We start from the raw sequence: 23,206 nt of genomic DNA on the forward strand, positions 1-23,206 counted from the left end.
TTCTTGGCGGATTGGAGTTATTTATAATCATATGCATTCCCAGTGCATCATTCCAATATTACTTCTGCAAATATCAAAAGGAGTCAAGTCTAATGCACAGGTAAAGTAAGTACAAGCTAAGTAGGTAGCAACAAAAGCAATTATTCAGACATATCACAAACAAATCACTCTTGAGTTGGTTCGGAGGTCTGAACAGAAATGGCCCCATAATCAGATGATCTCTCGGAGATGCCATCCAATTCAGCCCCGAGCGCTAAAGCATCTCTTTTCCCACGATCAACATTCACTGAAAGCATGAGTGGCAATGGCACGATAATCAAGATAGCCAGAAACCCAAAAGCGGGTCGAATTTCTCCATATCGATCGGTGATGGAACCGACAATGGCTGGTCCAAAAATGCTGGACCCTTTGTCGGTAATTGCGTAGAGTGCATAAAAGGCCGCTTCGTAACCGGGAGGAATGAGTTCTCCGAAGAAACTTCGACAGTATGACGACAGCCCGCCCATAACAAGGCCATAAACTGCTCCCAAAGGATACATTTCCCAAGGTTGGTGAAGACCAAGTCCTGCACGTTGCACAGCCGGAATAAATCCCAGAAGACCATACAACGGAATGAGCTCAAAGAGGATAATACACGCAATGATGGTCTGTGAAGCTCGTAATTCGAAGTAATTCGACACGTAGCTCCAAGAGAATGCACCAAATACCCCTGCAAGCATGACAATCACATTGATCAGTCCCAGGGCTGCTGGCTTCATGTCCAGTTGGGTTTTTGCGAATAGTACAGCAGTACCGCTGACGGTTGCAATCCCATCACTTAGGAGAAACCATGCGGCAAGAAAGATCGCGATATCTTTCAAACGTCGGGCCCGCATCACAGTCTTGCCGAGCGATTTCCAGGCGTAAGCCATGTATGCAACCCATGAATGGAGCGGTTTACCGTCACTTCCTAACAAAGGCGGGCCGGGCCGAGTGCGCAGCCACAAGGCGGCCGGGATAGTAAACATAAACCACCATAGTCCGATCAAGAAAAGCACAAAACGTAATGAGAACGTTGGGGGGCGCACGACCACAACAACCAAAATGGAAAGCACCTGTAGAATCACCGCACCGATATAACCTATGCCGATGCCATTGGACGAGATTCTGGTGGAAAGTTTGAGTTCTAGAGAAGTATTCGCAGTGGATGCTTCTGATGCTTTGCTTCCTGGTCTCAGTAGTGGGGTAGATTCATCCAGTTGTGTTTGGTCAATGTTACCAGCCGAAGAAGACAGAATGTCTTCACTGGAGGCGGTCGCAACATCACTTGGAGGCGTCGCCTCTTCTCTCCCCTTAACCAAGGATGGATGATGGCGAACCAAAACAGGTAGGAACGAATTCAGAAGGACGAAAGACGCACCAAAGCAAGTATTTGAAATAATTGCAAGGAGTCCACCTAGCAGGTATAATTTGGGGACAATAGTCAAGAACAACATTGTTGCAATTGAACCAACGAGGGCAAAAATGACCAAAAGTTTCTTGCGATAAGTTCCATGGTCAGCGGCACCTGACATTGAAATGATCAGGATTGCTTGGACCAAGACACTCAATGAAAAGGTGTATAAAGCAAAGCTTGCTGTGTTAATCTCAGCACCGAGAAAGTAGATGATACACTGGCCACTATCCGACATTTGAGGGAGATACTCTGATCCATGTGTGTCTGGTGGCAGAGAGGGACTCCAGGTCGCGCTGCATGGCGTTGTCTTGTCTGATAGTAGAACACCTCGATCTCGAGCCATTTGTTCCAATGTGATGGGAAGAAAGGAACCTATCCCAGGTTAGATATGTAATGATCAGAGTATAGGCAATATTGAGAAGGAATCAAATCAAAAAGTCCCGAAGAAGTCCCATAAAAAGAGGCACAGAAATTCTGTAAAAAAACACTTACCCATGGCACATACTACAAAAACCTCAGCAGCCCAGCCATAGCAATACCAACCAGCCAGCTCCTTCTTGCTGGTCGGCCTGGTGTCCTCGCCAGGATATTGAGGGAGAGACTCAACATTATGGGTACTCATGGTATCCCAGACTCATGGTCATAGGTAAATCCAATTCATCAAATACAAAGTAGAACTCAAGGTATAAACTTGGGAAGGTTGTGATGTGCAAATATTCAAAGAAAGAGAAGTGAAGTCATGAGAGCTCAGGTATGTAAGATCCCAAGACCCAGTACATGGTATGAGCTCCGTTTGAAGTACTGGGACCTCTATGCTAAGGAAATTTTGTATTGTAATAGATGTATCAATACTTTCAGTAATTACGTTTTTTTTGATACCAATACAAGTCACGGGATAGGTGTGTTAAGGCATCAAGGCCTCAAAGGCGGTAGGTCAATGCATGCAAGCGCATCGCGCTTTCAATCATCATTTTTTGGGCTTGAGATTATTGACTGGCAGTCTACTCGCCTTTATTCTCTCCTCTACAAGAACCTAATTATCTAGTGGATCTAACTTCACCTTTCAATCATTTGCTTAGAGACTTCTTCGTTCTTTTCTTCCCAGATTGTTTCGCCTCGTTCCTCGCATTGCGACAACCCTGCTATCACCAAAATATCTAGATTCCCGACCACGACCCCTCCTTAAAGCCAGTCGCTAGTTTGATAACGATCAAATCCTGTGATTTCCGAGTGTTTCATTGCCCAACCCAACCTGATTACACATCGCCCCGAGCCTCGACCAACCGTTGAAGGCCCATCCGAGTTCTAAGCAGTGCGCCAAGCTCCACCGATTATGAGCGAGGCCCTCTATTCACACGGCCCGTGAATCGAATGGCAACGCCTTGAGATCCTACTCATTGCCTCATTTTTGATCTTGGCTTCCCTTCCTATTCCAGTGCCGACTGGACCGATCCTGGAACAGCGCCTGTGTCGCTTGTTCTGCGCCGTGCATAGGGCCAAGGAGGGGAAAGCTTCCACAAAGCAATCACATTGCAGTAGGTTGTGCGTAAAGAAATGCCCGGTGTCATTATGGACAATGTCAACGTCGAGGAATCTATCCGGCGACCAGGCCATGGTGATACCAGAAACGGCGCATCCAATACTTTTGAAAATGCCGACAAATCTGGTCATAATCCTGGCATGAACGGATCGACACACGTGAACGGCACATTGCAACATACACAGACACTTTCAGATAAGGCAGGGGACATCATGCCAGCGGCACCATTCGAACTACCACATATCACCCAAGGGTTCTTTCCGTTCGGTACACTGGTCAATCGCTCGGTGCAGCAATGCTGGATTGAACTTTCGGAAGTCATCACAGAACTGGCTGCTATAGAAGTGCCAACAGCCAATGGAAAACCGGGCGGCAACCAGTCAGCGGAGAATTTACACAAGAAATCACGACTTTTGGAATTTGCCCATGACAAGAGAGCTGAATTCATCAAACTCCTTGTTCTCTCACAATGGAGCAGACAGGCTGCAGATGTGAGCAGACTCATTGATATCCAGGGGTTCATTCGCACCCGGCATCAGTCATACGATTCTGCTCTCCAGTACGTTGGCGAGGTGAAAAGAGACCTTGTTCGAGCACAGGTCGCCAACCCGGACTTGAAAACGGCCCTGGAGGTTCTTTCAAAAGGACGGGTAGCCTCATTGCCGGATGTAAGCACACTCATACTCCCTTTCATTTCCAAAATGCTAACATTCTAAACAGCTTGGCTACAAACCCCCTACTCCACTGACAGCACGGGCGACTCTCAAGAAGTTGCTAAAACTCAACCGAATCATCAGCGTGCGACTGGTATTGCATGATTCAGTACCATCTCCACTGCGCAATTATCGCGTCCATGATGGCCGGGTCACATTCACAATTCCTGGCGAATTTGAACTTGACCTTTCTGTCGCAGAGGAGTCAAGCGCATCCCAGTTCTTCTTTGTGGATATTCGCTTTCTTTTTACTCCATCATCGCCTATTCCAAAAGGTCGAATCTTCAATGAACTTGACGGCAAAATCAACGAGGTACTCCGGGCCGATGGTTTGATGGGCTGTTTCCATTTCCTGCATGGACTTGTTCTTACAAACAAAATCAACATCTTGTTCAAGCAAGCTACAGAGCTTGCACGGGGTCTCTGGGCGAACGCGTTGCATATCGAACTACTACATCGAACACTCGTCGTCCAGTATTGGCCTCAAAGATCGGGACCCAAGAGCTGGCTTGAGATTGGAATAAAGAGTGGCCATCGCACTAGCGGTTCTAATGATTCAAAGTCCGGAATCTCTCATCTCGGCTTCCGATGGGTCCGCGACGGCCAGCAAGTCAGCAGCGATTCCATTAAGTTCAACTCAAATGACCTCTCCATGGAGCGTATCCTCAGAAGCGCCATTGCATTACACACATCCCATCTTATCTCTACCGCATTCGCCACCCTCAAAAAGCACCTTCTTTTCTCCACCCACACACTATCGCTACAAGCTCAATTATCATCCACTGAGCCTGGAGATTGTCGCCTTGACGTTCAACTCACAGCCTCGCGTTCTCTTAGAGTTTCCATAGAACCTATGTCTGGCTCCATTACCCTATGTGGGGTGCCAAACATGTTGGAGCGTCTTGACGGCGATCGAACTGTTTTCAAATCGACGATAGAAGAGATTTTATCTCGCGTCTCCCGATTGCGTTGTCTTACCGCAGTGGATGAGATCGAATCCGCTACAAGAGCTCTTGGCCTCGAGCCCGTGAGCCAGAGAGTACTCGGGACTGACCCTCGAAGGTTATTCCCTCCTGGTGTAGTGCGGACCGCATTGTTCACCCATCGTCTTTGGAACAAACACTGGGTTGCTGCAGCGACAAGCAGTATGGATGGTGACCACTGGTGGCTTGTTCAACTTCGGCCACTTCAGTCGGCTAAGGAAGCGAAGGCGGCGCCATTGCATCACATTGGCAATGACAACCCGAATCTTCCGCGAGCCCATATCGTTAGTGAAAGTCTGGTTCCCCCAAAGACACGACTCGACTTCACGACTTGCGCGACACTGGTTGATGGGCTCACCGGAATACTGGCAATGCATGCCAACGCACGCTATCTGGCGGACCTATCGAACATTCATTTCTGGCCATCGTTGAAGGAATTGCACTTGGAACCAAATATGACAGTCCCTGAACTCTTGTTCAACTACAATTCGTCCATATTACCCTCTGCCTTTCGGGTGGCGCAACCCTCCGGGGTGAATACAAAGCCACGGTTCAAAGAGATGGTTCGACTTGTGTTCCATGGAATTGACCGCCAAAGCCACTCTGCTATAATAGTGGCACGTGGTACCTTCAAAGTTCGCATGAAATGTTTGGCCTCGCTTGTCTCAAAGACGGACCCTTCATTGATCATTGAAGACAGCGGTACTGGTTTTGCACTTCGTTTGCTTGTTCCAGCTGGACATTCCGTCATTGTTTCCGTCTTTGAGCGCTTGCAACGACTCGAGTGTGTTCTTTCTATCTTCGAACCTTTGATAAGGAAGGGAATGGAGGCTCGATCTTTGTCTCTGTCTCAGGTTGCCTTTTTATACGGGCCCGACAAACAATACTCTGCTTCTTTCGATATTGGGGTCCGAGGCCCTTCCTTGTCTGATTACGTTGACGTTACTGGTGCCGTCTCAAAAACTAAGCCCATTTTCCAGCTGGACTTGGGCATCAAGTTCGACAGCTCCAGTCCTCATCGCCGGATCCAAGAGGCCCTGAGCGTGAACTTGAACAATCCATCCTCTGGAACGGGCGTTGATAAGACACTCGGACTCTTGAATATCACGCTTCCCTTGTTGCGTTCTTTGGATCAAATCACTGATCCTTCGAGTTCCATGCATCGGTCCATTGTGCACATCACCGTGCGCAAACCGACTGAATACCAGCTTCACTATCCCCGACTGAAGTCTCGCTTCCAGTTGAACTTAACATTGCATCAAGATATGTGGATCTGGGTATTGAAGGATTCCAACAGTATGGACCAGCCAGGTCGTAACCAGGTCATTACTGCAACAAGAGAGAAAATATACCAATCCAGAGGTGAGGGTTGGCAAGGCCTTGCAGACGGCGCAAAAGCGAGTTCCACTAAGATAGGAAACCTCATCCTCGTGTTGCATGAGTGCATGAATGCTCCCAATCTTGAACTTGAGAAAGTCGAAGCGAAACCCGAACAATTTTCAGAACAAACTCGCATCAAAGGCGCGACATCAGCCCCTTCACGGCAACCCATTGGACTGGGAAATACCGATGTCATCACGATTGACTAAATACAAATGATGTCTGCCTCAACAGAGCTCAATATCCATTGTATTCCCTTTCCCACTTTAATGCAAGAGTAACTACAATGTTCTCTTCACGATGTATTCTTAGACTTTGAAATGACACGGCATTTAAATGTATTTGTGTTCATGATGCGTGAGAATTATTAAATCGTTCATACAAGTAAATTAACAACGCTCTTCCCTGATCTTTCCCCGGTTGCGTAGCACATCGTATTCAATCCACCTAGCCATCGGGGCACCACCTTCGGGGAGCAGACGTCCAGGGTTCATGACATGGCAGCCTTCATATGTTATGCAGAAAGGTGCAGCCTCAGGATCTGCAAGCACCAGCGCGGTTGGTAATGGGTACAATTGTAAAGCGGAGGCATGATCCCACAAGATGGGCCGCAATGGCAAAGGGAATGGAGAAACCGTCCCTTGATCCAAAAGTGTCTTAACGAGTCTGCGAGCCATTGATGCGCCAGACAACGCAGCGACCTTGGTACCTTCTTCTTGACCCAAGTCATCTATTTGGCTATCGCCGGTACCGAAAGCACCGGCAGCACTGCCGGATGGTTCCTGCATTGTGACATCTGGGTCCTCGTTGTCGAGGGTAGTGTTTACAGCGCTGCGTCTTAGTCTTGCCGACATATCATCGCGGAACACAGCGATGTCATGCACAGGCCCAAACCATGAGAGGCGTGCCGGATTCGATGTCCAGATTGCATCGCCGGCCGGTTCCGTATCATGGGCTCCAAGCTCTGAGTTCGCTGTTGCAAATGCACGTTTGACTCGAGAGGTAAACAAATCTGGAATCGGTTGTCGTGGGACTGTTGAGGCTGCACCGGCAGAGAAGGCCGAGGCCCATGGATCATTGTCACCTGGCACAAAGACAAAAGTCGAGTGTTGGAGCAATGCTGGGAAGTCCGATAGCACGAGCGCCAACGAATCGAAATATTCCTTGTATTCAATACTTCCGGCTCGACCACCTCCGCTGATGACAGCTCTCTGCACGAAGTTGCCGAGCAACACAAAGGCTTGTGGGCGTTCGGGAAGAGCGAGATCATTGTAGATACTGAAGACCTTTTTCAAGGCGTCCAATGTCTTCATGTTGTCCAAATTGATCTCACTCATGACTGCGACTTTGAGTCTAATTGATGTTTCGGGGGTTTCAGGATCATTTCGTAGACTTTTTTCCTGGATTCTTCTCATCCGCGCACCTTGAGCACGCTCACTTCCTAATCCGAGAAAGTCGACCCAGCCGAAGCCACCACTGGAGCTCATTTGTCCACTGCCTTGGCGGTTGCTTGTTCCTAATGAGATATCCCGTCGTTCACATGGAGGTCCACAAATTGATATACCCACAAATTGGCCACCAATTGCACCTCCAATGCCTGTGTTTCCTCCTAACGCAGCACCTTTGACCATTTCTTCCTCTTCGTAGATACCATCGACAAGCACGATCATACCTGGCGCAAACCATGCGCCATCTTCGGGTATCATTCGAGCATGACTCAAGTCCAATGCCACACTTCCAGTCAAGTCTACAAGGGACAATTCCCCGGTATGGGAGATTGAAAGCAACCCGAGGAGTAGATGTGAGGTTCCTGTTCTACCCAGCAAATTGGCAATTGGCGTTAATTTATAGGATTGTCGATGTGCAAGATTGGACGATGAACGCTGCAATGAGGGTACACCAGCGGTACCCAATGAGCTCTGGAAGGACTCATTGCGTAGCAATCGCTGATAGACGAGATTGTAGCGGTCTCGGAAGAGTGCAGTCTTGTGAGCTGGGGACGGGAACAAAGATGGCTTGGACTGGACGACCTCAAAGTACTTCTTGTCGACATTGTACGTCAAGCGTGGGAGATCAAACGCATTAATTACTTTGAGCCAATTTCTGGGATGAAGTGACAATTGCGCATCTTCTTCTTCGGTTCTTCCTGGTTTTGCAAAGGACCCCGAGGAATCGGTTGTTTCCATCGGCCCATCATACATGCCAAGAGCTGATGGCTTTGAACCATCCTTACCAGCGATGACCCTTCCACCAATCATACTTCCCTCAAGAGTCTGCAGTATCGTCTTCAGAGATGCGCCTTTTCCTTCCTCGACAATCACCCCTCCGCCGGCTCTTTTCCATATCTTGGCTATTTCGTCGAGAACTCGCTCTGCTAGGCCCTCCTCGCGCCATCCCGAGCCACAGTTTTTTCCCACAAACACAGCAAGTGTTTGAAGTGCCGAGGACGATATTGTGAGGTTATGTTTGCGGGTGAAGGTTCGAAAGGCCACTGGACGCAGTGTTGACGGAGGGAGTAAGATTGGTAGAATGGAAGTTTTAGAAGGCGCATTTCCCTTTGGCAATCGAAATGGACGCGCTGGTGTTCCAAATGCAGGTGAAGATGAAGGTATTGCGTCCTTGAACCGATCTGGATGTCGCGGTGTCGAGTCCATCTTGTAGATTTCCAATGACAGAAAATCCTGATTGACTGAAATAGGTGGAAATTCGGGGCTTTTGTAAGATTAAGAATCCTCAAAATACTTGAAACTCTTCAAAATCCACCAAAAATGGTGAGAATCGAGTTAATGAAGAGGGTTGAAGTTCAGAAATCAATTAAATTCGAGACGCGTGACGCGCGCCGCGCCGGAGCTAAGCTGCTGCTTCTTCGCCTTCGTCTTCTCTTTTTCTTTTTCTTCCATTCCGATTCACTTCACTCTTCTCTATACTCTGTACTCTCTTTTCTATTTAATTTGACTTCAATTTTCTACTCTTGTCCTACAATCTTTTTCTTTCTCTCTCCAACACAATGGCCGAAACAGATATTCAATCCCCCGAACTCTCGGAGCAGGAAAAGCGAACCGAACTCAAAGACTTGATTGAACGCGCCGCTGCAAAAGATGCGACCAAAGATCATGACTCTGCTTCTGAGCTCTATTCCCAAGCTACCGAGCTTCAAGCCGAACTGAACGGTGAATTATCCCCAGAAAATGCCGATTTGCTCTACGCCTACGGAAAATCACTCTACAATGTCGCAGTGAGCAAGAGCGATGTCCTTGGCTCCAAGGTAGCCGGTGAGCCGGAGTCTGGTACCGCTTCCTCGACAAATTCTTCTTCCGCCAAGTCGAAATCCGCAAGCGGCGGCCTTGTCAAAGGCGCCATTGCAAACTCGGCGCAAACTTCATCTAAGCACGCAAAGAAAGAATCAGAGCCTACAGGATCGAAACCATTGTTCCAATTTACGGGTGATGAGAACTTTGTCGACTCCGAGTCTGAGGATGAAGAGACTGGCGACCAAGACGAAGACGAGGATGAAGATGATGATTTCGCTAATGCTTTTGAGGTCTTGGATTTGGCTCGGGTTCTGTATCTCAAAAAATTGGAGGCTGCAGAAGAAATTGACGGTGGTAAAGGAAAATCCACAGAAGTATCTACAGACACAAAGCACCTTATGGAGCGACTCGCAGATACACATGATCTTCAAGCCGAAATTTCACTGGAGGCAGAGAGATTCAGCGATGCAGTTGCTGATTTGAGAACTGTTCTTGAATTGAGAAACTCGCTATATTCTCTTGAGGATCCCTCAGTCGCTGAGTGCCATTACAAGCTCTCCCTCGCCTTGGAATTTGCATCCGTCCAGCAAGGTGACGAAGAAAATGATAAGAAGCCCAAGGTTAATGAGGAGATGAGAAAAGAGGCTGCTACCGAAATGGAACGTGCTATTGAAAGTTGCAAGATCCGAATGGCTCAAGAAGAAAAGAAGCTCGAGGCTGAAAAAGATGAGGATGAGGATAAGGCAAATGCGACAAAAAGAAAGATCGCAAACGTGAAAGAAATCGTCACTGACATGGAGCAACGGGTAATTTACCTCCGTGGATAGTATTTTGGGTTATTCTCAGGGCTCTTTGCTAACGTGAATTGCAGCTTGCTGACCTCCGCCGGCCACCTGTCTCGATCGAACAAAATGACCAGTCCAACGAAGCTATGTTGAAGGGAGTCCTGGGTCAGATCATCGGCCAGTCGGCAATGGATCAGAAAGCTCAACTTGACGCAGCCAGCAAGGGAGCTACAGATCTATCTGCATTTGTCAAGCGCAAGCCCGCAAAAGACCCAGCTCAAAAGGCTGAGACGACCTCCAAACGACCTGCCGAAGAAGAACATGCTACGGAGAGTGGCTCGAAACGGTCTCGCACCGACCATGCGTCCTCTTGAAAATGATGACTCGGGGCTTCTTCTTTTATACATCCCAACCCCCATTTAGTACGGGTAATACTAGAATATCTATGAAATCAATTCCGCGCATTTTGCCGGTTGGTTTGACAGTTTTAATATTGTGATTTGTGATTGACTGGTTGACTGCTATGGTAGTAAAGTTGTATGCAATGGATGGCACAACGGCGAGGTATCATAATTAATAAAAGGGTATCATTTCATGTCATGCAATAGCCTCGTTCCAGAACCTCCTCAAAAGATTGATCATCTCATGAGATGCCGAAAATGGCAGGTCGGCGTTCAATCTTGCGATTCCTTCGTCTCGCAGCAAGCCCGGGGCTCCAAATACCAGCAAACAAGTCCTCGCATTCATCTTCGTCATGGCTGTCAAATTCCACGTTTGCTGAGCCTGGCTCGGGCCGTTCAGATTGTTGTTCAGCTTCCACAGACGAGGGGACATCGGGCGGAGACTCCCAGCATGAAGAAGTGGTGATCTTCTTTGTTTCAAGAATAAACTTGCCGACCTTGTACCGCTGTGATTCTTCCTCGGCTGCGACGTACTTCCAGCCTAGTACATTGTCACAAAATGTGCAGCTCACATCACTGACCGTATGTGCACCTGTAACGAGCTGGCGAGGTACCGGGCGTTGTAGTATGGTATTAGGTAGTGTGGTTATAGGCGATGATGATGCGCTAACCGATACGGCAGTGGCTACGGGCTCTGCTGAGACTAAATATGCACGGCCATGACGACCTGTAAACCCTTTGCTGATGATTTGAGAAGTCAAGCAAAGGTGCGATGCGCAGCCAGCGCAGCGCAGATAGGAGGTATGACCGTCAAGGTACTTTGATGAGTCCGTTGAAAGCCCCGCATCTCGTTTGGGAAAGAGGGACGGAATTAGGAACTTGGGAAACTGAAGGGATTTGCTTTCTTTGGACATTGTAAGAGGTGCTCTCAGTGATGCAGATCAAGCAGAAACTATAAATTAGACAGAGAAGGAAAGAAATCCTGCAAGTCAGACAAGGGATGATATAAGTGAGGTCATAAGCTTATCTTATCTTATCCAATCTGTCAATGTTTTTTTTTGTTCCTCGGGATAGTTACTTGTTTCTTGACTTCGAAAACCACCTGGGCATTCTAGATTATCTAGAAGATCTCTCTCATATGTGAATGTTGAAAAAAGATTATTCAATTTGAAATAATACTAGAATAGAAGCGGATCAAACACATCCCATGACTCCTGAACCCATTTGATATTGACGGTCACTAGACTTCAGCGACCAAGAAAAGCCATTCATTGCTTAAGCAGCCTTGATCACTGTTGGACATCCATGGCTCTAGAGTGGTGAGACTAAACCCACACCAACCGAGGCTTCGGACAAGCTCCATTTCATCGGCGCGCTGGGAGCGAGTGACACAGGCAACGATTTGGGAACACCCAAATGTCGCAATCTCGGCCAATTCGAATAGTGCGATTAGGCTGAAAGAAGGTCAGCGATTCGGCTAAGCCAAACTGGGAGAGTGCCTAGCATCAAAAGGGGGAAGAAGCCCTTGAGGGTGTCCAAGGGAATACAAGTGAGTTTACATACCCGGATTTAAGGCCGTCCAGCGCAGGGTCCTCGAAGAAGACAAACAAAGTCCGCTCCTTGTTGTTTTCCACCACAAATCCACGATAAATAGCATCTCCAGAATAGTCCCATACTTCGATCCATTGTTGAATACGACCATGCTGTCCGGTTTGATTTGGCTGAATGTTTCGGAACGCACCCATTCCCAGCGACTCCTGTTGCACGAAACTCCCCTCACCAAGGAAAATCATGGACAGTTTGTCACAGAAGAGTCTCTCACACTCTTCCGGAATGGTATGCGTTGCCTCCCCCTTGTACTCTGGCCATTGATTTTCGGGCCAGGTTCGCTCACCGGGAGCGGGGATATCGTGGGGAGGTCTTATTAGAGACGATTTAGGCCCCGAAGGGACCTCAGGGATACCACTGTACTCCTACAAGGCAAAATTAGAGAGATTATTCAATAGATTCGGTGGAATTACATACCGGCACCCAGGGTAGTGTAGTAGTGGAAGCCGTGGACCTTGGCGGTCGACGACTCCACACTGTAGCAAGTGGCGAGGGCAGTCTGGGATTCTTGGTCGAGAAACCGCTGCATTTGATTGGAATTACTACTGTGGTTATTCATGTATTTCGCCATGATAGTCGATCGTTTCGGATAATTGTGGGGATGACGAATTAAAGATCACAAAGGTTAAAGGTCAAGGGATTGAAGTGGGTCGAGTGTTGAGATTAAAAAGTAGCGAAGACACGATGAAGACGATGATGGAATATATTGAGAAGTAGAAATCGAAGTGCTGTGGTCTGATTGTTGGGCAACGAAAGCCCGAGGGGGGACGAGCGTCTTCGTTTTTCTGACCGTCAGTCACCTGACCATCTCTCTATACACTTTACTTCACACCGTCTCTTTGCATTATTTGGAGATTATACTATTTACATTTACATATTCGATTATGTGAATATATCTAATGATTGATTACATATACATGTATATACATATACATATACAATATACATATATAACTGTGATAGCTACTGTCGACCTCTCATGTTCATATTTACACCTGGGCAACAGTTTAGACATGTGTAGTCACAACCGGCGCCTACTAAATAAAATGTTTTTTTTTGATACTGTTGATTGCAACTAATAATATTACACACCTGTGATAGTAGAAAGAGATTGATGTAAGATAATAAGATGTGTCGAAGAAAGCCGCTTTAAATCATATGCATATTCACAAGGTCCTTGAGGACTACAACGCCAGATAATCCCTAAACACTCAAAGTTCTCGATAATCACTGGGTCGAACTCTTCTGTTTCTTGCTTGGTGACGTTGGGGATTCACGGGCTGTCGGAAATAGGGGGAATCTTCTTCTCTGGAGTAAGGGGTACTGAAAGTGGTTCGTTGTTGGTTGGAAAAATTATTCATCCCAGGCTGCCCTTGGAATCCATTCTGCATTGGGAACATCATCGATGGATCACCATTGAACATATTGGGGAATCCGTTGGTCATTCCACTGCCCTGGTCGAACATCCCAGCTTGTAGAGGGTTGAAGGGCATGTTCATTGGGTTCCATCCCGGACCCATGCTATTGGGGAACCCATTGGGAGCTGCCATGGCCATTGGGTTCATGAACCCCATAGCATCATTGCCAAATCCAGGACCGGAGAAAGGCATCATGGGCATACCCTGCATTGGTCCAAAACCATTGAAAGGCATCTCGGAATTGAAGTTGGCTGGGGCGGCCGGAGTGCCATCTTTGGCAATATTGTCTTGGTCTGGAGTGTCGGTTTGCTCGTCGGCCTTTTGTTTCTTTGCCACATTACCGGGCTCTGAGCCGCTTTCATCTTGATTAGCCGGTTCATCCTCAGCGGGTCGCTTCTTCGATTGCGTGGGCAGATTCTCTTGGGATTGATTGGCTGGGCTCTGTTCTTTGTTCACTGGGACTTTGGGCTCTGATTCAGAGGTTTCTGGCACAGGCGTGCCATCCAGCCCGCTGGGGTTCTTTTCCTTTTCCTTTTTGGCTTCCGCCTTCTCGGCTTCATATACCTTAATTTTGGAAGCAGATTCATCATCCGGGGTAAGGTTATCCAGTAAAACACCCTCTGTGGAACATCCAGGGCAAACAAAGTCACTTTCAATCAGAGCATTGGAAATACAATCATTGCAATACGTCCGCTGGCAACACGGTGTCTTTGTTGGCTCTAGGAACATCCTCTTGTCAATTGGGCATTCCAAACCTCGAGCTTGTAACGCCTTGCTCTCCTCAGCAGCAGCTGCTTCGGCCGCCGCGGCCGCCGATGCCTTGGCCTTTTCTTGGTACAACTCCCAGGCTGCCTTATCCGGTTTTGCAATAACAAAGTCACCATCAGCATTCACCATGACACCTGTGTTCCTTGAATCTTCGGTAGAGCCATCGGGCGCCAAGGATTCCGGTTTGTCGACTTTGGTTTGGAGTGAACGTGGAATACCAGTTGATCGCTTCACTCTGTATTTGCCATCGAACTTGGGGTCATTGTTCGTTGGGCATGCTTGAATCCAATGACCTATGAGCGAATGTTAGCGTTCTGAGCCAGTAATGAAATCACCGAACTGTACATACCCTTTTCCCGGCAACGATAGCAGAGATATCCGGGTGGCGGCGGATGATCGGGTACATTGACAGGTTTGCCCCTGCCACGGCCAAACGGCACGGGTGTTGCGCTAGATGAAGTCAGTATCTTCTCCGACAATATCAGACACAGGGACAGGGTCCTCTTACTTTGCCATTTCTTGCTGTTGTTCCTGCCATTGACTCGCCTGCAGGTTGAAGAGGGCATTGATCTTCTCTTCTTCTGTCTGCGCATTGTTGAGTTCGAGGACATTGTTGTTCACCGATTGTCCAGTCCCGGGCAGCACTCTGGTCGTCGAGGTTTCGTTGCGGGGGGCAATACGGGCATTGATTGGCATCTTGCCTGAGACATAACGAGCGGCACCGCCCTTGCCAGGGCGCGCGGCGGGCAATCTGCGAGCAATCACCGATGTGGACCGAGGGATAATGGTGGTGTCATCGTCGTATTCTGTTGGACAAATGTCGGAATTAGTTTATTTGTACCGCGAAGGAAACATGTTAAAATCAAGCAACGTACCCTCTCTAGTGTCTTCATTGTAGATTGATAGCTCAAAGTCACTCCCATCGCCCAATCTACTTTGGCTGATAATCTCTCTTTTGAGTTCAAAGACCGAAATACCAGTGCCATCAAAGGTGACCCTTGAGGGCTCTTTCTGGGACTTGAATTTGAAATGAACAGATGAAGACATTGTATTCAATATGGGGTGCAACAAAGATGGTCGTATTTGTATGGAGACCCGAGTTTAGGAGGCACCGCCGCCGTGTACAATGAGCAATAAGGGGGAAACAGAGAGAAGAGGAAGGCTTGGAACGGAGTGAATTGGGTGTAATCACCAGTCACAGCGGAGACAAAAAGGGTCAAGCAACAGATAATACCTGTTTGGGCGACCAAGAAAGAAAGATATTTTAAAAAGGATAGACCAGTTGTCTATCGACTGGGGATGGTGAGGACAATAGTATGAATGAAATCTTTTGAATGCTGAATGCTGAGTGTTCAGGTCACTGCATACAAATGTAGCTCAAAGAAATGATGAATACGATGGGTCGAAGAAGCACTGGGGTTGGAAGAAAAAAGGTGGTATTCAAGAGATTTGATGGTCTGCCCTGTCCTTCAAGTGATTCGCAGAGCCACCCTAGCACCCTGACATGCAATCGGATCTGTCCAGATATCCTTAGCAGAAAACAACTCCAGTTATGAAGAGACCTGTTAGAGGTGAGCAGTTTAGTTTTGGAACCGACGGGTTATCGCTGGTCGTTCGGGTCTGGATATGATCACGCGCGTGATAATGAGTTCAAAGGATGAAAGGGAAAAAAAGTAGAAGCAAAAGAGAGAAAAGCTAGTCATCAATGGATCGTAGCAGGAAACAGAAACCAGGCAGAAATGGGGTAATGAGAAATGAGTCCGCACGTTGGACCGTTGACCGTTGACTACGGGGAGAGGAGGAGGCGAAGTGGCAAGTGAGGAAAAGTCAGATGATCTAATTAATCTACACCGCCTTTGACACCGCTTTGGGTAAGGTCATTTAAACTATGTGCCTGATAATTCAGGCCTGTATTTATTGAGTGTGCTTTGTAACTATAGACAGAAAACCTTATATAACTATATATCTCACTATTGGAGCTTCGACTTTTGTTGCTTCAACCATTTAGTTTGTGAATGTCCCCCGTGACCTCATTCATATAAGAAGAAGAAAAAAATACATAAGAATGGGGGGAAAATGTCTACCAGAAAATAACACAAGCCTTCTATTTGGTCAGTCCTTCAAATTTCAGCCTCAAATTGACGAACCAAGAATCCCTCTGTCTTGAGATGGTCCTTCACCTGAGTCACAGTATATTCACCACGGTGGAACTGGAACATAGTCAGTGTGTCTGATATCAAAAAGGCAAGGAGATAAAACTTACCATTCCTGCTCCCAATGCTGCATCAGTCGTGGTCTTGTTGAAAACTTCGGCAAAGTGCGCTGGCACACCAGCTCCACTTGAAGCAATGACTGGAATCTTGATCGCGGCTTTGACGTCGTTGATCAACTCTAAATCAAATCCACTGTTGCTTCCATCCTTATCAATGCAATTCAAAAGAATTTCACCGGCACCCATGGCCTCGACGGCACGAACGAGTTGCCAGACATCAATGTCGCGGGTTTCACGGCCACCCATTACGGTACATTGGTACCAGCAGTAGCTTTGGCCGTTTGCGTTGGGGAACTGAGTCTTGAACGTGTGGTGGTGGGTATCCTCTGGCTTATCCACATAGACCCGCTTTGGATCAACGCTCACTACAACAGCCTGCTTGCCATAGGCCTGTGATATCGTCTCAATGGCAGTTTTGCCACTCAGTTTCTCGCCGGCATTGTAATAATCCTCAGCGGCAAAGACAGAGTCAGACCCAACGCTGACTTTGTCAGCTCCGGACTTGAAATACATCGTTGCCACATCTAATGCAGGAATGCGGGTGCCGTCGGTGTCAACAGTGTCTTTGATTCCACCACCAATTGTCAAAGGCACAAAGACTGTTTTGGATGTTTGTCGCAGAATCTCGAGCATTGGAGTGTCGGCGACTGGGCAGTTTCGGAAAGAGGTGATGTTCAAAAATGTCACTTCATCCGCCCCTTGTTCATAGTATTTCTTAGCCATCTCAACCGGCTTTCCAAGATTGCGAACATTTCCACCGGCGTCTCCGCTCTTCTCGCGGACATCGTATTGGTCGCCCTTTGTGACAACCAAGTCACCGGAGTCATTTGTCCGAACGTCAAGGCAGGCAATAACTCGGCGAGTGAGTCCATTTTCTTTGCCGGAAGCAAGATCCCCCGAAAGAGACTGGAACTGATCGCCGTCCAAAAATGCACGGATGGCCCGCAGTCCGGCGACACCACTCTTCTCTGGGTGGAATTGTGCACCAAAGACGTTACCCCGACTGATAGCGCCAATGAACTCTTCCTCCCCATATGTTGCTGTGGCTACGGACCAGCCGTCCTTCTCCAAGGCTCCCGGTGTGTATGGGGCCGCATAGGAGTGGACGTAATAATACTTGCTGGTCGGCCGCAATCCAAAGAAGCTTGTATCGGATTCAGTATTTATCGCGGAGTTCCATCCAATATGAGGTACACTCTTCGAGGTGTCGTTGAACTTCTGAATGCGCATGGGGATGACGCCGAGTCCAAGGACATCCGAATCCTCATCTGAGCCCTGGAAAAGGGCTTGTAGACCAACGCAAATTCCCATGAAGGGCTTTCCGGCCTTTATGTGCTGTCTGATGGGCTCCAAAAACCCTCCTTTGTCCAATTGGGAAAGGCAGTGGCCGAAGTGGCCCACGCCGGGAAGGATCAGTTTCTATAATGTCAGTGTTAGCACCGCCGTGCCAATAAGCAAGGTATGGTCGAGTTGGCGCTAGACAATTGACTTACGTCTGCGTTTATCACATCCTCTGGAGATCTAATCCATTCGACCTCATATCCGACTTGATTGATCGCATTGACCAGTGAACGAATGTTCCCCGCAACGTAATCTAGCAAGTGCACAGTAGGCATGGCGTTCAAAATTCGGGCCAAGAAGCACCGGTGATTTCAGCGATCAGTTTTGAATTCAAACAGCCAGCACAAAGAAGAAACGAAGGCATTCAAAGATTCACGGAGGGGGGTTCCTTGAAGGCCCCGCCAAAAACCACGGGCTGAGTCATAACTTCTGTTTTTCTGCCAGACAAAAGAAGGTACTTTTGAGATACCTACTTCACAGTATTGGAGTGCACTATAAGTTAGGTTTCTCTAGGTAACTAACCACTTATAAGGTAAGTGAGTCATGTATAGAAAAATGTCAGCTACAAACATTGACAGTGATATGTTCCTTGGATGTCTACATATGCACTTGATTAAATTGCTTCGAATTAGAGTATGATTATGCTGGATAAGAACATAGGTTTGAATAGTGCTGCAAATCGAGAGTATACTACGTTCATCGACATCAAGTCGCTATGTTTTTTTTTAAAAAAAAAACTCTGGGCTGTTTACCTTCATTTGTAGAGGGAATACATATTTATTGCGACAAAATTGAACGTAAGATTATATTTTCTCAAATCAATGCAGTTCTTACATGGATTGTCGTTCTTCTGTCATGGATAGAATGCTTGTTAGTCTTGGGGCTCGGCTGGGTTCTCAGATGCCTGGAGGTAAATAAGTCCATTTGAAGGCTGCATGTCTATGGTCAGTAATGCACACAATGGAATGGGTGAGACAAAAGAATAATTAGCTACCGGGTGGAATTGTCGTAGTCGTACGCCTGCCTCTTGCAGAATAGCAGCACTCTGTTGGAAAAGTTAGGCACTAGAGCTCTCAATACAGACATGTATTGACTTACATCGCTGTCCATGTTGTATCCTTGTGAATAGACAACCTCTGAGATGCCGACCTGAGCGATCTTAACAGTGCATGTCAAGCAAGGACATCTGCAATAGATTAGACTTTGTCTAATGCGCAGTTCTAGAATGTAATGGCGTGATCTTACGTGTCACAGTAGAGGATTGCTCCTTCTCGAATCCGCTCTCGACCTGCTTCCAACAAGGCATTCTCTTCCGCGTGAAGGCAAAGGCAGGTTGAAAGGCCGACTCCGCCTCCGTCTCCGCGATTGCATCGTGGGCCTGTATTTTATTGAGTCAGCAAGTGAACAACTGTATCGTTTGCATTGGTTGGCTCTGGTTAATATCGTACAGCCACCTTGATTGCAGTTCTGGAGATGTCGTGGTGTGCCATTATACCCTGTGCTGATGACACGGCTCTCTCGGACAAGAACACATCCCACTCTTCTTTTCATGCAGTTGCTTCTCTGGGCGGCAAGGGAGGCTAGTTGCATAAAATACTGGTCCCAAGTAGGCCTGAGCCGTTGTTCATCCGCCAGATTGAGTGTCTTCAGAGCTGAGTGTAGCTCTTCGAGAGACGATGAGGGGTTGAACAGGCGAACCTGAGCTTTGTCGGTCAAGTAGACACGTCCAATATCCTTGTTATATAGATTATTGTCATTCCACTGGACGAATTTCTCAAGGTCGGGCGGATCTAGTTGTCTTCGCCAGCATCTTTTTGAGGAAACAATCAGTCCTTGTGGTTCAGGTATCATTTTATCTTGTATGTTTTATCACGAACCTGTCGGCAAATCGCTTCCACCGGAGGCTGACTGGGGCGTCAACACTCACTAGAAGAAAGAAGGGACGCAGAAGGAATCGATCCAGGGTAGTCGCATCTGCAATGTCTGTGGTGATCCAGCGTTCTTGCCATCTTTTGGTGGTGAAATCAAGCAGACTGTCGGCATTTTGAAACGTAAACTCTGAAGATTGAGATTCTACTTTCTTTCTGATCTCTGAGGCTTGCAGCAGTAGGTCATCTCCCGAGTCAGTAGACCGAGAGTGATGTTTGCCCGTGAGTTCAAGGAGCTGGAATCCTTGATGTTGAATCAGATACTCGGCAATGGCATGTTTGCCGGCGCAAATTCCTAGACAATATTAGTTTGTTTCACTCAGTTGAGGTGACCTGCTGACCTCCACATAAACCGATGAGCATTTCCGGTTTTAGCTATATGGGTGAGTGGAAAATGTGTAGAGAAGAAGCCGAAGTCAGTGGGGCAATTAATATCTTATCGCTCCTCCGTACCGCGCTGCCTGATAGACCCAAAACATTGGGCTGTTATAGTACTTTTTGATATGTCGAGATCCTTGTATTTTTTTCGAATCAGTGCTATGTACTCCGTAGATCATATACTAATCATTAAAATTAGTAACTAAGTTGGACTTCTACCCATTCTTCATACCCAAATCACGAGGATATGGATCTATACGATAGTCATTGTCAGGTGCTACAGAACTAACACGAGAAGTGTACATGTGAACAAAAAAAATAAAATGTAATGATTATAAATTAAATTCGAATATGAATCATTTGTCTAGATATGTATACATAAACAGAACTAAAGATGTAGTTAATTATATATGTGAGGATAGAAAAGACGGATAAATACCTAACTAAACATTACCCATCACACCCCCTCCCCGCCCTTCGTGACATCAGGCCTTACCTACTTACCTCTTCCAAATATCTTCACTTTGATCTCAAGATGCAATACACACCATTCGCTTCTGATATTGAACTGCCCTTCTATACCTCCTTGGCTTCACACAAGATTAATCATGATAAGTTGGATGACTCTGCTCGGGCCGTTCTAGGTCTATATGAGATCCGTCCCTCTGACCCCGAAGCTGCATCATGTCGAATCCAAATTCATGGAAATGCCCTCACTGGCAGCGAGTAAGATTAGTATCATCCCAAAAATTCCCACAGTGTTAATAAATCCTAGTGCACCAGCCAGCTACTATAGAGCAGAAGGAATGATTAAGAATGTCAATACTATCGAAGAATATCGAAACTTGAACAGATCTAAGATGCTCCACCAGGCTGCACAAACGGTAAAAAAAAAATAATATGTCAGTCTTTCTGGAATAAAATGGCTAATTTTTCCTCAGGTCTGGGATGCTATCCATGATGGAACGATATTCTCATGTCCCTCCCTGCTCTCCAGTTTCTTGATTGTATCTTTTGCCGATTTGAAGAAATACAAGTTTCAATACTGGTTTGCATTTCCAGCAATACATTCAGATCCTTCTTGGACTCCAGTTCAGGGTACCAATCAAATATCTGAATCAGACCAAAGCCAACAAAATGACAACGTCAAAGGGACACACCTATCCCCAGACGAGAGCACTGCCCTGGTTGATGCTGTGAAGACATGGTCATATACCGTGGATCAGCGGCAGCGAGGGTTCTTTCTAGCTCGCAAGGTAAGAAAAAGTCCTGGAAGCAGATCCTTAGTCAACTACGCGGCCAAGGGAACCCAAACACAGGCTAGTACATCAGAGAGCGACTGGCAAATAGCATCCCTCTCTGAATATGAGAACGGGTTCTTCCGAAATGTGGCTTCCGAGAACCGATTTATCTGTTTTGCAGACCCATCGAATTATGAACAGGCCCCAGGGTGGATGCTACGGAATCTACTAGTTTTGGTCAAGCAGCGATGGGGCCTCGAGCGAGTGCAAATTCTGCGTTACCGCGATATCCATTCAAGCCGTGATCAGGGCCGCAGTGTAGTCTTCCAGCTGGAGTCAAGATCACAGCCTCAGATCCCCAAATTACCTCCAAACCAAGGGCCACTGCCGAAGGTCACTGGCTGGGAGCGCAATCCAGCCGGAAAACTATCAGGAAGGATTGTCAACTTGACGGAGTATATGGATCCTCAAAGGCATGCCACATCGACACCTGCAGACTTTTTACAAACTAACCTTTCTTGCAGATTAGCAGACCAATCAGTTGATCTTAACCTCAAACTCATTAAATGGCGCATTAGCCCAACGCTCAACCTCGAGAAAATCAAGAACACCAAATGTCTATTGCTCGGAGCTGGTACTTTGGGGAGTTACGTTTCCCGGAACCTACTGGTTTGTTTACCTCAGCACTCTATAAGGACCATTTCTAACCACCTTTCTTGTAGGGATGGGGCGTGCGGAATATCACTTTTGTGGACAACGGGACCGTTTCATTCTCCAATCCTGTCCGACAACCACTATTCACTTTCGAGGATTGTTTGAATGGCGGAACTCAGAAGGCACATCGGGCATCGGAAGCCCTGACCCAGATTTACCCGGGCGTACAGACAGCAGGCCATGCGTTCTCTGTGCCTATGGCGGGTCATCCCATCGTGGATGAAGCAGCGACAAAGGCGGATTTCGAAAAACTGAAAAAGCTGGTTGATGAACACGATGCTATTTTCCTTCTCATGGACACCCGAGAATCAAGATGGTTGCCCACTGTTATGGGTAAAGCAGCCGGGAAGATTGTGATGAACGCAGCCCTAGGATTTGATACATTTGTGGTGATGCGCCATGGTATCAACGAAGATGAACATGTTCCAGCCGAGCTTGGGTGCTATTTTTGCAACGATGTTGTAGCACCGGCCAATGTAAGGACATAATCATACCAAGGACTTATATGTACAGAACTAACTGCAGGGTATAGTCTATCAAGGATCAAACTCTCGACCAACAGTGCACAGTCACCCGTCCTGGAGTGGCTCCTATCGCTTCTGCACTTTTGGTGGAGCTGTTTGTGTCGCTTCTTCAGCACCCCCAAGGCGCCGCAGCACCGGCCCCTATAACCCGAAGTGTCGATCGTGATGAGCATCCTCTGGGAGTCGTTCCCCACCAAATCCGCGGTTTCCTCTCCACGTTTGAAAATTTATCTGTCGCCGGGAAGAGTTATCCAAGCTGCAGTGCATGCTCGGAGAGAGTGGTAGGAACGTATCGTGAACAGGGTTGGGACTTCGTAAAAAGAGCCCTCAATGAACAGGGCTATGTCGAAGAATTGAGTGGACTTAAAGAGGTCAGTGAATTGCCCGGAAGCCCGAGTCCACAATTCCTTGTGACACTGACACACACGTTAGGTCCACGAGAAGGCGGAAGCAGCTCTCGCAAGCATCGATTGGGAAGAAGGATCCGACAATGAAGAGATCGAAATACTTTGACCAACATGCTTCA

General features: G+C 47.3%; 9 protein-coding genes across 9 annotated transcripts; 3 read left to right on the plus strand and 6 right to left on the minus strand.

Annotated features, from left to right (window-relative positions):
* Positions 1–164: 164 nt before the first annotated feature.
* Positions 165–2,057, minus strand: atg22-1 (putative autophagy protein Atg22; the record flags this gene model as incomplete). Its single annotated transcript, XM_057237210.1, has 2 exons — positions 165–1,807; positions 1,928–2,057. 2 exons carry the CDS (start codon positions 2,055–2,057, stop codon positions 165–167), a joined length of 1,773 nt encoding a protein of 590 aa, XP_057101897.1.
* Positions 2,058–2,989: 932 nt separating this feature from the next.
* On the plus strand, positions 2,990–6,260 carry N7529_001680 (mediator of RNA polymerase II transcription subunit 14; the record flags this gene model as incomplete). Its single annotated transcript, XM_057237211.1, has 2 exons — positions 2,990–3,643; positions 3,696–6,260. The coding sequence occupies 2 exons, from the start codon at positions 2,990–2,992 to the stop codon at positions 6,258–6,260; spliced, it is 3,219 nt and encodes a 1,072-aa protein (XP_057101898.1).
* Positions 6,261–6,440: 180 nt separating this feature from the next.
* On the minus strand, positions 6,441–8,705 carry N7529_001681 (DNA polymerase epsilon noncatalytic subunit; the record flags this gene model as incomplete). Its single annotated transcript, XM_057237212.1, has 1 exon — positions 6,441–8,705. One exon carries the CDS (start codon positions 8,703–8,705, stop codon positions 6,441–6,443), a length of 2,265 nt encoding a protein of 754 aa, XP_057101899.1.
* A 353-nt stretch (positions 8,706–9,058) lies between these two features.
* Positions 9,059–10,461, plus strand: N7529_001682 (SHNi-TPR domain-containing protein; the record flags this gene model as incomplete). The annotated part of the gene is made up of 2 exons (XM_057237213.1): positions 9,059–10,108; positions 10,174–10,461. 2 exons carry the CDS (start codon positions 9,059–9,061, stop codon positions 10,459–10,461), a joined length of 1,338 nt encoding a protein of 445 aa, XP_057101900.1.
* Positions 10,462–10,730: 269 nt separating this feature from the next.
* On the minus strand, positions 10,731–11,402 carry N7529_001683 (yippee/mis18 family protein; the record flags this gene model as incomplete). The annotated part of the gene is made up of 1 exon (XM_057237214.1): positions 10,731–11,402. The coding sequence occupies one exon, from the start codon at positions 11,400–11,402 to the stop codon at positions 10,731–10,733; it is 672 nt and encodes a 223-aa protein (XP_057101901.1).
* Positions 11,403–11,728: 326 nt separating this feature from the next.
* On the minus strand, positions 11,729–12,667 carry N7529_001684 (ornithine decarboxylase antizyme; the record flags this gene model as incomplete). The annotated part of the gene is made up of 3 exons (XM_057237215.1): positions 11,729–11,942; positions 12,052–12,349; positions 12,514–12,667. 3 exons carry the CDS (start codon positions 12,665–12,667, stop codon positions 11,729–11,731), a joined length of 666 nt encoding a protein of 221 aa, XP_057101902.1.
* A 640-nt stretch (positions 12,668–13,307) lies between these two features.
* N7529_001685 (cleavage polyadenylation factor subunit MPE1) lies at positions 13,308–15,329 on the minus strand (the record flags this gene model as incomplete). Its single annotated transcript, XM_057237216.1, has 4 exons — positions 13,308–14,575; positions 14,632–14,732; positions 14,791–15,088; positions 15,158–15,329. 4 exons carry the CDS (start codon positions 15,327–15,329, stop codon positions 13,308–13,310), a joined length of 1,839 nt encoding a protein of 612 aa, XP_057101903.1.
* Positions 15,330–16,402: 1,073 nt separating this feature from the next.
* Positions 16,403–20,186, minus strand: N7529_001686 (histidine biosynthesis bifunctional protein hisB; the record flags this gene model as incomplete). Its single annotated transcript, XM_057237217.1, has 10 exons — positions 16,403–16,492; positions 16,546–17,973; positions 18,048–18,148; positions 18,890–18,938; positions 18,994–19,081; positions 19,141–19,273; positions 19,344–19,593; positions 19,618–19,705; positions 19,773–20,118; positions 20,165–20,186. The coding sequence occupies 10 exons, from the start codon at positions 20,184–20,186 to the stop codon at positions 16,403–16,405; spliced, it is 2,595 nt and encodes an 864-aa protein (XP_057101904.1).
* Positions 20,187–20,736: 550 nt separating this feature from the next.
* On the plus strand, positions 20,737–23,193 carry N7529_001687 (putative autophagy ubiquitin-activating enzyme ApgG; the record flags this gene model as incomplete). Its single annotated transcript, XM_057237218.1, has 6 exons — positions 20,737–20,927; positions 20,977–21,085; positions 21,143–22,111; positions 22,165–22,632; positions 22,689–23,051; positions 23,113–23,193. The coding sequence occupies 6 exons, from the start codon at positions 20,737–20,739 to the stop codon at positions 23,191–23,193; spliced, it is 2,181 nt and encodes a 726-aa protein (XP_057101905.1).
* Positions 23,194–23,206: the final 13 nt, after the last annotated feature.

Source organism: Penicillium soppii (genome assembly GCF_028829465.1).
Source record: "Penicillium soppii strain IBT 18220 chromosome Unknown utg000002l, whole genome shotgun sequence".
Lineage (NCBI taxonomy): Eukaryota > Fungi > Ascomycota > Eurotiomycetes > Eurotiales > Aspergillaceae > Penicillium > Penicillium soppii.